General features: G+C 41.2%; 1 protein-coding gene across 2 annotated transcripts in view; it reads left to right on the top strand.

Annotated features, from left to right (window-relative positions):
• MYZAP (myocardial zonula adherens protein) overlaps positions 1–12,164 on the top strand; it is an 87,899-nt gene that overhangs the window by 43,582 nt on the left and 32,153 nt on the right. The window contains exons 10-11 of one of the 2 annotated variants that reach the window (XM_081291723.1): positions 1,570–1,675; positions 7,512–11,538. In XM_081291723.1, the coding sequence (XP_081147849.1) occupies positions 1,570–1,675; positions 7,512–7,565 (160 nt within the window). In that variant the 3' untranslated portion in view covers positions 7,566–11,538. Of the gene's footprint in view, positions 1–1,569; positions 1,676–7,511; positions 11,539–12,164 lie in introns of those variants that run through there. The other variant, XM_081291722.1, reaches the window with a different exon arrangement.

The following is a 12,164-nucleotide window of genomic DNA, read 5'->3' as shown; positions in this document are numbered from 1 at the left end:
GGTATGCTCTGTTCTTGTGGGCTCATTTGACCCTTGTGTTTTCACTCATGTGGTTTTCACTTACTAGAAACTTATGCAAGTGTGACATTGGATTGAGAGCTTCCAGGGTGGAGCAGGTTCTTTTAGGCACTTACAGCCACCTTTCCCCTGCACTAGTTGTTGGGCCCATCAAAGATGCCGCAAGTGCAAAAGTTCAATCTATAAATGTTCTCCTGAGCCTTGAACTCTGCAGGATGCACCTTGTTGATGAGAAAGCTCATCAACTGTGACTAATACTGTTTTTCCTGGAAAAAAATTCAAAAAAATTTTTTTTTTAAATTTCCAAACCTTGGATTGCCCTTTGGCTATGGGCATATAAAACCCTGGATGGAAAATATGGTAGTCGTCCACTTTCCCTCTAGATATGGAAAGGCAGAGCAGTGGCCCTCCCATGGCTGTCCCTTGAAGGAAAGGAGGCTGGAATATTGGAGCACTTTGGGTGAGTTACGTAACTTCCCTGAGGCTCTTATTGACTGTCAAATGAGAATTCTTTTTTTAAAGGCAGAAATGGTGATAATATTGATAGCATGGTCCCTCTTTTTGGATCACATTAGGACGGAACTTTAGGCCATACTTCCCACCACTTAGTATATGCTGAAAAAATACCTGTTTTCCTTCCTCTTTTTTAATGTTTTAGTTGTAGATGAACATAATACCTTTATTTATTTATCTTTATGTGGTGCTAAGGATCGAACCCAGTGCCCCACCCTTGCTAGATGAGTGCTCTACCACTGAGCCCCAGCCCCAGCCCCTTCCTTCCTCTTATGTAACTTCAGAGTTGTCAAGGTTATAGAAGTGTTTTGTTTGTTTGTTTGTTTGTTTTTGTTTTTTTAACTGTGGTATTGAGGAGGGACCTGGCAGAGCTGGGAGGTGCAGACTACCAAACCCTTCCTCTAATGCTCATGCTGGAGGTCCCCAAGGCTAGAGTCATCTGGGGCTCCTTTGGTTTCTTTGAACCAAACAAAGTCAGAGAATCATTTGTGCTGTTTCAAAACAAAAGGATGAAATGCTTGGTGACCTGAGCGACTCTGTTTTGATGTGGAGAAGGTCTTTCAACATGTTCTCTGTTTATCCCAAATAAATTATGTGTAGGCTAACTCTGACTCCAGCTTTTCTAGGACTCTTGCCCTGGATTTCACATATTTTATTGTGATGCTAGACTCTCCCTCTCTGTCTTCCTAATCATGGCAACTGGATGCTCCAATCCTATTAACCCTGACTACTGTCTTTTCTGTATTTCTGGGTACATCTTTCTATACTGCATGTTATATTTCCTTTTCTGCTATCATACCTGTAAGTGGAAAAAAAAATTCTCTTTCCCCGGAAGGTGTAGCAATTGGCTTTACATAGGATACAACTTGAAAGTGGGAACTTGGCGAGTCCTATCTTCCTTCTAGTCATCTAGGTTGTGCACTGTAAGAAGAGCCTGTCTTGGAGTTTCTTTGGCAGTATTTCTACAAAGCGGTGACCTCCTGTGCTGGTGTAACTGCATTGGTTTAGGACTCAGTTGCTTTTTTCTCCCTGTGTTAGGTATCAACAGCTGGAGGAGGCATCAGCCAGCCTGCGAGAACGGATCAGACACCTAGATGACATGGTGCATTGCCAGCAGAAGAAAGTCAAGCAGATGGTTGAAGAGGTAAGCAGCAGCCAAAGCCTCAGGACCAGGAGTGCTTCCTGTGGTGGGGAGACTTCAGCCCTAGAATGGATGTGGCTCTCTCAGCAGTTTCCTCTGGCTCCCACATGAACTTACCCAGGCAGGGATTTCTTCATATGTCTGGTGTGGACTGGTGATTATCCTTCTAAAAGAGGGCTTTCTCCACACAAAGTATTGCAGTTAGAAAGCTGTGAAGGCAAATGGGTTCATAAATGCACCCAGTCTAGGAGGACAGAGATACCCTCTGTGGTGCGAACAGAGAGGTTGACTTGAGCTCAGGGCGCTGCAGCCTCCCAGACCCGCCTGCCTCTCCCTCCCAGCCGCCACTGATGTCCTTTCTCCATGTCTGAGTGCCTCTTCCTGTGCTGCTCCTCACACTCCCTTTCCGTGTCTGCTTCTCTCTTTTCTCCCAACTCCCTGTTTTCTCTCTCACTCCTGTTCTTCATGCTTTCTTTTTTCTATAGTCCTTTCTCTTTCATAATGGTCTCTATAACATGAAATGAAGTCACATATTTATTCTTCTGGGGATGTTTTACTTTTTTTCTAAATGAGAAAAAGCAGGTAAGTTGAACACTTACATCTCTCTAAGAGGAAAGAAGAGATCTTTGGGCTTGGTCAGGGTTGTTCATCTCTCTCCCTCTTGTGCTGACTTGACAGAGGAGAGTCCATGCTGTTGTAAAGCCTGTCACATATTATTGTAGTTTGATAGAAAAAGAACAGTCAGTGCTAATGGGGTTATAAGAAATCCCTTGGGTTAAATTCTCTAACTTGCAAAAGAGAAGAAAAGGCATTAATTCAATTCAACATTTGTTTGTCACTGGAGAACTGAAAAAAAATTTTTTTTTGCCTAGTACTAAGCACAACCCTAAAGAGATATCTGTTTTATTGGTGAATTATTAAAATTAAAAGTTTAAGTTTACTTCTGATAAATAATTCATACACATGATAGACAACATTCAAAGTTTATGTGTTTTATTAACCCATAAAATGTTGGGGATGTTAGTGTGGTGGAGTTAAAGTCAGTGAATTAGAAGGATGAGGAGGGACACTTTTTTTATTGGCTATAGGATAAGCACACATGTCACCCAGATAGAATTTTGTCCCAGAAGAGAAGCCCAATCATGTCTTTTATGAGCTTGCACAAAAGTCTCTGGGGAGAAGTGGAATCAGTTAAGGAGAAGCTAGGCCATACCTTTGTCTGATTTCCATCCCAGGCAGTGGCCACAGGGGTGATTCTGGCCTGCCATCAGCACCAGGTAGATCTCAGAGGTATTTCCCAAGGGGAAGCATCACTTGTTACAGTTCCATCTCAGTGAACCTTGGCTTTCAGGGCATACTTTTTCTGCATTTGAATTTCACACACTGGAAGTCTGGGGCAAAGGTGATCTCTTGTTGTCTCCCATGGGACTCCTTACCTGTGGGAGCTGCATTTCTTCCTCCTCACTGCAGGAGACTATGCAATTCTCATGTGACATGTTGGAAAACCATAAAACAAAACTTCACACTGATTGGCTTTTGATGCAGTTAAATCCTTATCTGTAAGGGTTTTAGAGTGGTAGCAAAATTAGATAGACTTTGTTATAAAGACACTTGAAAGGAAGTATAGACTTCTCTGCTTTGTAACCTGCCAGATTAGAACGAAGGTACCAGTTTGAATGAAGTGGGGGAACATGCATGTGCATACACACGATTATGTCTCAGTATCTGAGACTTTTGGCTCTAGGACTCCCCAAAGATACCAAAATCCTTGAATACTCAGATCCCTTGCATACAATTTATGTGATCCTTCCATGTACTTCAGATGATCTCCAGATTACTTATAATACCTAATGCAGTGTCAAGGCTATGTAAATAGTTTATGCAGTGTTGTTTAGGGACTAATGACAAGAAAAAAATCTGTACATATTCAGTACAGATGCAATTTTTATTTTTTTAAATATACTCAATCTGAGGTTGGTTAAATCCACAGGTGAGGATACAAAAAGCCAACTGTGTGTGTGTGTGTGTGTGTGTGTGTGTGTGTGTATAGGGGAGCATGTACATATCAATGTCCATGCTGTGTTCTCTCTGCATTCAGAAAGCCCACTCATAAGGATGGCGCCTTTAGAGTTGGCGCCACCTAGGGGCTGTCTGGGTTTTAACAGTGAATGGAGACATACAAAAAGAATGCTTTTTTTTCCCCTGAATTTAAATTACCTAAATCAAATAGTAAAAATGATTGTATTTTTCTAGTATACCATTCAACTTCTACAACAAAAGAATTGTTGAAAATCTCAGCTGTGTATACATTTATGGAAATACATATTTTTTTTTTAAAGTTAGAAACATGGAAAAGCGGCATTGGCAAATGAGCACTTTCAGAAGAGCAGGACCAGGTTGGAAGGAGTTGAGGGTTCTGATAATGGGGGCATTGGTTGGAGAAGTTGGGGAGGACATAACCAAGGAGCACTGTGAGAGCTGTGCTCTTAGAAAGAAGCTCTTATAGAAGAAGAAGTATATTTTTTCTGTATTATGAGGCAGAGCCAGGCCAGAACCACTGGGTGGCACTTGCAAGAAAAAAAATTTCAGTGCTTCATCCAAAATATAGAAAATGTTTCTGATATTGGGAAGGTATGTAGCCCTTCACCAAGGGTGTCTTCCTCATGAAGTAAGAAGTCGAGTGAGGAGCTCTTCAGTGTTCCAACAGAATTCTGTGTTCTGTCATCTGAAAGGCTGTGTGGAGGAAATCCAGTACCTTTATATAAAGAATTTTTTGTTGTTTACTATGATGTGCCCCTTCTTATGATCTCAGCATTATTACTTTGCATAATGAGTGAAATCAGCTAAACCATAACTAAATCACTCCAGATCACTTGGGCCAAGTTTTGAAAAATCTAGATGACTGAATTGGTCAGTGTGAATTCTTGAATTCTGGCTTTAGAAGAGAAGTGTATTTTTATCTGTAAACACCTGCTACTGAAAGAGAAAGAGAGAGGAAAGAGGCCAATTTGGCCTAGGATAGAGCCAGCCTTCAAGCAGATATTAGGGACAGTTTTCTTTCCTTCATGCTGAATCTGAAAGCTTGTATGTACCACAGCTCCACCTTTAGCAAGGATGGGAATCCAGTTTCCATCTACCTCTAGTGTCATTTTGGTCGTAATGTCTATGAAGAAACTTATTAATTTGATTGGCTTCTTTTTTCAGCCCAAAATGTCCAGGTACTACTACTGAGGCTCTTGGGAACCTTAAATATTAAGCAATCTATCTTTTCCACCCCTGTAGGATATCATCTCATAATAATAGTGGTAATGATAGTAATCTAAATAAAAAGTGACTGGCCCACATTTTATAGTCCTTAGCTCAGTAATGTCATAATTTCCATTGTGTGGGACAGTAAGGACTTATATAAGAAGGGTTTAGGGTGGGGAGGGGACCTTTTGCAATGTAGGATGAGTACATATTTTTTCTTTTTTTATTTTAATTTGTTACATATAACAGCAGAATGCATTAAAATTTATATTACAAATATAGAGCACAGTTTTTCATATCTCTGGTTGAACACAAACTAGAGGCACACCATTTGTGTCTTCATACGTGTACTTAGGGTAATGATGTCCATCTCATTCCACCATCTTTCCTATCTCCATTCCCCCTCCATTCACCTTCCTTCCCTTTGCCCTATCTAGAGTTGAGTACATATTTGAAGGGGTCAATTCATTGAAAAAAAAAAAAAGCAAAAAGAACAGTGTCTTCTGAAAAGTGTAGGGTAAGTACCTGCACTAGTCTAGGTCTTTCTACAGGATTATGTCATTTGTCATGGAGGTCAAGCTTCTTCTTCCCATCACTAGCTCTCTTAGCTGATTCTGGGTCTGACAAAAATAGTATGCAAAACAACAATAACATCAACAAAAGCCCCACCTGTGCAGACTGGGTACTGTGGGCCTTTTAGGCTGCTTTTTTACTCTACAAGTGATTCCAGACTGCAGCCAAGGTTGAGACCCATGCCCCGGATTTTCATAGCAGTGGCCTGACTCCCCCTGTTGGGTTTCATGTTTTTCATGAATTCAGTCAGCCTCCCTGGGAAGCTCCTAGACCTGAGGGGGAAAGCTGCTGGTGAACTTGGAGTAAGAAGGTCTCCATGGAAGAAAGCCCAGGGGACTAGTCACCAGGGATTGGAGCACTAAAGTGAGAAAGCTGGTCCAAGTCTGAAACTATCCAGTTCCTGTCAGGCAAGCTTTGTTCCTTGCCAACCCCTAAATCCTGGGTCCTGGGAGGATTCTATAAAAACTTGTTCTTAATGCTGTATTGGCCTGAGGGTATGCAGATCATAACATCTTTCTATAGTCATCCAGATCAATCCTGGAGGGATGATATTAAAAAAGGGACTGAGATGTCCTTGTTAAACAGAGAATAGAGACTGAAGTTTACAGAATCCAGTCTACATCATGTCTTTGGAGGCTGGGAACCTAACACTTAACACAGAGACTGAGTGGTTCTCCTGGATCCTTTTCCCACTGTGCACATCTGGGTGTATCTGCTCTCCTCCTGGTTTAAACAATCTTCTTCTATTTATCAGAGGACCTTACACTTGGCTGTACTATACCTCTTTAGAAAAGAGACAAACAAGCTAGACTTGATGCATACCTGTAATGCCAGGGATTTAGGAGGTTAAGGCAGGAGGATTGCAAGTTTGAGGCAGCCTGAGCAACTTATCAAGACGCTGGTCTCAAAATAAAAAGTAAAAAGGACTGGGGATGTGACTCAGTGGTAGAGTGAGCCAGGTTCAATCCTAGTACCACCAAACAAACAAAACAAACAGAATGCCTTGGTGAAATTATATTAACAATGACCATTTCTGAAGTGGAAGACACAGCAAAATGGTTTCTCAATTTCTATCCAATGTTTTTCAAAGTATTTGCTCACCATCTCTTAGACCCTTTTCAGAGTGATGATGCCTTCATCATAATGTGATGACAGTTCCTTGGGGAAACAAACTGAATGGGGGTGGGGAAGGGGGAAAAACGACGTATGGCTCTTCAGAGAGTAGCGACTTTGAGTTTCTGGTTCTTTGGCCAGTTGGCCAAACAGGGCTTCCCCTGTCTGTTCTGTGTGGAGCCCCCGAACTTATCTCCCCAGTCCATGAGTCACAAGTACCTCTTGTGGGCGGAGATTGGAGATTGTTAGGGATGATAATAAAAAGTAACCTGAAAAGTTATTCATTTCATTGTCTATTAAATGAGTTTAATATCATTATCTAGCTGAGAGGTTTTTGGGTAAGAGTTAAATGAGATGATGTCTAATAAAGCATTGTGTTAATTGGAACACAGGGAATGCCCAATAAATACTAGCTGCTGCTATTACTATTACTGCTGGTGAATGTCTTCCTGCTGTGTACACCTACAGTAAAGGGAAGTGACTGAAAGCAAGTATAGCTGATTAAAGTACTGGCCAATACTCAGGGCTGCTGTTTTTTCCTTTTGGAGGCCATGTGGGCCAAATCAGATCTTTTGGTACTCCACTCTCTTTCCTTCTGGGCTCTGTGCTGATCTTTAGCTTAGCCATCAGACTATTGAGTAGAATATTTACATGCAATGCAATTTTTAAAATTTAAATTCTTCCCAAGAAACTTCCATTTTAATTGGCTCAACCATTTGCTGTCACAGTTCATTTCAAAGTTGTTGTGGTGCACTGGAGTGTGCCACACAGAAACACACTTTAGCCAAATGTCCTGTTTAGAAGATTCTGTTTCCCGTCTCTGATAATCAGCCAGGTTGGGGTAGGGGAAGGAGCTGTAGCACTAAGCCCTCATCCCTAATCCGCTCAATTCAACTGTCTCCAGATCATGTCGCATGAGCTCTTCTCCAGATTTAGTCTACGGCTCTTTGGAAGATGATACAGTGGTATTCTGCTCTGTGTGGAAGCGATTCCCTCTGCTGCTCCTGATTAGAAGAACACTTGTACGCCCTCTGCAGGAAGAGGTGGTATTTACTGTGATGAGCCAAGGAACAAAAGAGGAAGGACATTCTATTCAAAAGAAAATCGGATCCTGTGGGGCTCTCACTTGTGAAAACACCCACATACTGTGACCTCAACTTGTACATCATAAAACTGCAGAGTCCAGAGAAATCCGAGATCCACAGAGCACTTTTTAGACATTTAGGTTCTCAGACATCGGGAAAGAACCACAATGAAAAAGACTACTCACCATAATTCAGGAAGTGTAGATTGACCTAGGATCTTGGAACATGAATCCTTTCTTATGGAAAAGCTGCTATGGACACCAGATATAGTGATGGGAAGAGAACTTGAAGAACTTCAGTGCCCTGAGAAGGAAGTGTGCCCCACTGGATCACACCTCACAAAAGACAAGCAGTGCCATGTCCCTGTAGTGTGATTGCATTTAGGAAGTGGCCCTCAGGTGTCCTTTCCGAATGCGTATCAACACTAGTAGGCTCTCTCTCCTTGTTTGTTTAAGAAAAGTTTATCCAACCTGGGCATTTTGCTGGATTGGACAGTTCAACAAACCTCGGGGAAAGAGAAGTATGTCTGATGAAACTATTTGGCTAAAATATACTGAAGTGAAATATAGCTCACGTATACTTTATTTTTATAGAGGTCTTTCTGGACATCCACAAGTGCTGGTTTTTCATCAAAACTTAACAGTGTTGCTGGGAACTAGTTGGTCGTAGCAGCAGCAGTCTTGTGAAGGGGGTATTAGCTTCTGTAAACCAGTGGACTGGGCTAATGGAGGTAGTTCATGGGGAGGCCCACCATGCCTCTGACACTGGATAGTTCTCTCCCCTCACATCTTTGTGGAAAAGCCAAGTATGCAGATGTTTTCTTGTCCGCTTTTGCCCTTAGTCTTTCATTTTGATATTTCTATCTGGTCCTTTTCCAGTCATTCCCTACTTGCTTCAGCCACTTCTAAAATTAACTGCTACTAAGTAGCTGCAACCAGTTTACCCTGTGCCTGGTGCTCCATTTAAACATGGATCCCACACACCCTCCTGAGCATCCAGAGTTCCGCAGGACCTGGAGTAAGCTTGAAGAACAGCTCACCTGGACGCTACACTATGGCGGCGACTTACACTGTTTTCAGGAATTCCTCTACTTATCCCATGTTTTTCTAAATCTCTGGTGGAAAAGTCTCTGGCATTTGTTCTAGTGGAATAGATTCATTACCCACTTTCAAAAGGTGTGATAATTGGAATGAAGGGAGTGCAATAACCTTTAGAGATAGTGGAGCACCAGCTGAGTCCCCCAGGAGGTGGGCTCCCCTGTTTCTTCTCTCTTTTGGATATGGATAGTACCTGGAGGCCAGACAGGCCTTGTTTTGTGGAGCAGATAGTAGAGGTCCAAGCATCTCTATTAACCTTAGAGTACCTCCTAAATATTATGGCCTAGAGCCTCATTATACCTTCCTCTCATCCTGGCCGTGGTCCTAGGCTAATTCATGATCTTCTCAAATCTGCGTTCCTTCCTCACACAACTGGTATTCAGCTGCTGTTCTCTGCCTTTTCTGGTGTCCCCCAGTTCACCTCTTTCTTGCCTGGGGATGTGGTAGGAATTTGAATTACTGCCTAGCAAAACCCGAGTTGTGTGTTCAAATGCACCCCATCCCCAGCCTCCCTCGCCCTGCCCTTAACTGCCCTTAACTGCATCTCCTCTCCTGTCTGGATGCTCCCACCCAAAGGAGGTGCTCCTTGATAGTTTGAGGCAGAATTTATTTATAGTATATGAAAATGTTAGAGTTTTGAAGTCTAGTGTTAAATATGGTATTAGTTACATCCTTGTTTTAAAAATCTTAATACTTTATCCAAAATGCAAAACTATTAGAAGGAGCATAATTGTGTGAACCTTTGTTCTCTATGTATTCTTGCAAGAACTATCACAGTGCACTTGATGATAGAGCTTGATTAATGTTTTCATGGCACTAGTGTCTTCCCTAGGGAGAAGGTCTTTTCATTGTAAATGTCACTGAATCCATGTTCTCTTTATTGAACTTGTTTCTCATTTGCTTTGAACTATTCTCAGAGACCTGGCTGACCAGTTTCTGTCCCTAGGAAGTTCATGAGGCTGAGTAGTTCATGTTCCGGGTCCCTACCAGCTGTTGAGCATGTCTCTTTTTTCAAGGCTGTGTATACAGACCTCATATTCCCACATTCACCCCCTCTGAGTGGTATCCATTACTCTATTTTGTAAGTCCAGGAAACTGAGGCTTACAGTCTTAGAAAATAAGTATCCAGAAGTCTCTCAACAAATGATGGTGGTGCTGGTTCCACTCCAAGGTCTTCGACTCCAAAGCTAGCTTCTTCTCAGTTTTTTGATTGGGGGAAAAAAATCAAGCTAAAGAAAATTAGAGATAACAATATTCCACATACCATTTTCTAGAATTAAAAAATGCTGACATTTTGACATGTTTTTGTTTCTATTTTTTTTAAATAAAAGGAAACATTGCAGATAAAGAACAGGTTCTTCTTTTTTTATTATTCCATCCAGTTCTACCCCTTTTCCCACTTCTACCCTTCCTTCTCCTTCAGAGGCAATTTGGTGTCTATCCAGGCCATGAATCCATACTTTTAGTACAGAGATATGTGTTTATTATTAGTATATGGCTTATTTTGTGTTGAAAATTTTTGCATAGATTTTAATCTATACTGTACAAAATAAATCATATTATACACATTTTGCAACTTACTCTGTGTGTGTGTGTGTGTGTGTGTGTGTGTGTGTGTAGTACTGAGGATTGAACCCTGGGGTGCTGTACCATTGAGCTACATCTTCAGCCCTTTTAAAAATTTTGAGACAAGTTCTCACTAAGTTGTTGAGGTTTGCCTTGAAGTTGTGATCCTCCTGCCTTAGCCACCTGAGTTGCTGAGATTACAGGTGTGTGCATGGTGCTCAGCTACAAATTACTCTTTTTTTCTTGTTTTGTTTTTGATGTTATTACATATACATTTAAATTATGTATTTCATTGGCTGCCTAATATATTTTTATTAATATATTTAATATAATTTGTCTAACCTGTTGATAGACATTTATTAGTTTCCCAGGTTTATTATTCAACAAACTGCATCAAACATGCCTCCATCTTCTCTAACTGGGAAATACCCTTGCAGGAGGAATGGCCAGGGCGTGGGGTTGATGCAGCTTAGCTTTACTGGATACTGCTCATGTGCTTTCCAAAGCATTCCTATGTTACGTCATATATGAGAGGGCAGAATTCTCCAAATGCTCATCACCACCTGGCACTGTGGGGACTATAATTTTGTACAGTTATGAAATAGCATCTCATTGTTTTGATTTTAATTTGCGTCAGCCTGACTTCTACCTATTCCAGATCTCTTGACTGAGCGACTTTTCATAAGCTCCTTGACCATTCAGGTGTCCTCCTTCATGTATATGGGTGATAATACATCCTCTGTTCATGTTTATATTAGGTTTTTATCTTTTCTCCTGCTGGTTTGTATAAACTCTCCATATTATTAATATTAATCACTTATCAAAAACATTTGGGTGACCTAGTCAATGGTGCTTGTTTGTGGTGTCTCATATTGTACAACTTTTAAATCTTGGTAAAGTTATCAGTCCTTTTGTGCTATGCTGTACATCTTGTTTGTTGTAAAGATATTTTCTGTAACTGTTTTGAAGTTTTGTTTTTCTTCTTTAGGTCTTTAATTATGCCCCATGTGCCCATCCCTTCCGTCCTTTCCCTACTCCATTTTTTCATGTAGCACTTACTGCCTGCTAATGCACTTTGTACTTCTCCTGTCAGTTTTACTTATTTATTTTGTTGTTGTCTCATTGCTAGAATGTAAGCTCTATGCAGCCAGGGACTTTTGTCTGTTGTGCTCATGGCTGTATCCCTGATACTTGGCATGGTCACTGCCCTGTAGTAGGTGTTCAATAAATATTTATTTGATAAAGAATAATTCATGTGGGATTTATTTTTTTGCATATGGTATGACTAAGGCATCTTTTTTTTCACTCATAAAAGCTTATTTCTCAAAACCATTTTTTTAATGTCACCTTTGTAAAATTGTACTTCTTTGCCCTGTGCCACTGTCTTTGAATACTTCTGTCCTCCTGCCCCTCTGCTGAAGTCTAAAGGACAACCCAGGCCTTTGCTTAGTGGGAGTGGGATTGAGGCAGAGCCAGGAATAGCACACAGGGAGCTCTCCTCTGGTGGGACAGTCAGTAAACACGGAAGAAGTACCTTTTGTGAACGGAGTCCAGAAATGGACGTGAGTTCCTGCTCTCAGAGGACTTTCTGGCTGACATTTCAACTCCTCAGGTCTGAGACAGAATAAGTGATACACCCAGTTGTGAGCTTTGTGTACTGGGAACACAGAAGCAGGACCGCATAGTGGTTAAGTTTGAAGGCCCTGAGTAAATAAAATCTGGCTTTGCATCCTGCCTCTGCTCCTGATCGGGCTTTGTATCTTGAACAAATGACTTATCCTTTCCAAGATTCTGATTCCTAATCAATAA

Source organism: Spermophilus citellus (genome assembly GCF_964194105.1).
Source record: "Spermophilus citellus genome assembly, chromosome: 4".
Lineage (NCBI taxonomy): Eukaryota > Metazoa > Chordata > Mammalia > Rodentia > Sciuridae > Spermophilus > Spermophilus citellus.
The sequence above is the reverse complement of the archived record's forward strand: the minus strand, read 5'-3'. Positions and strand labels throughout refer to the sequence as shown.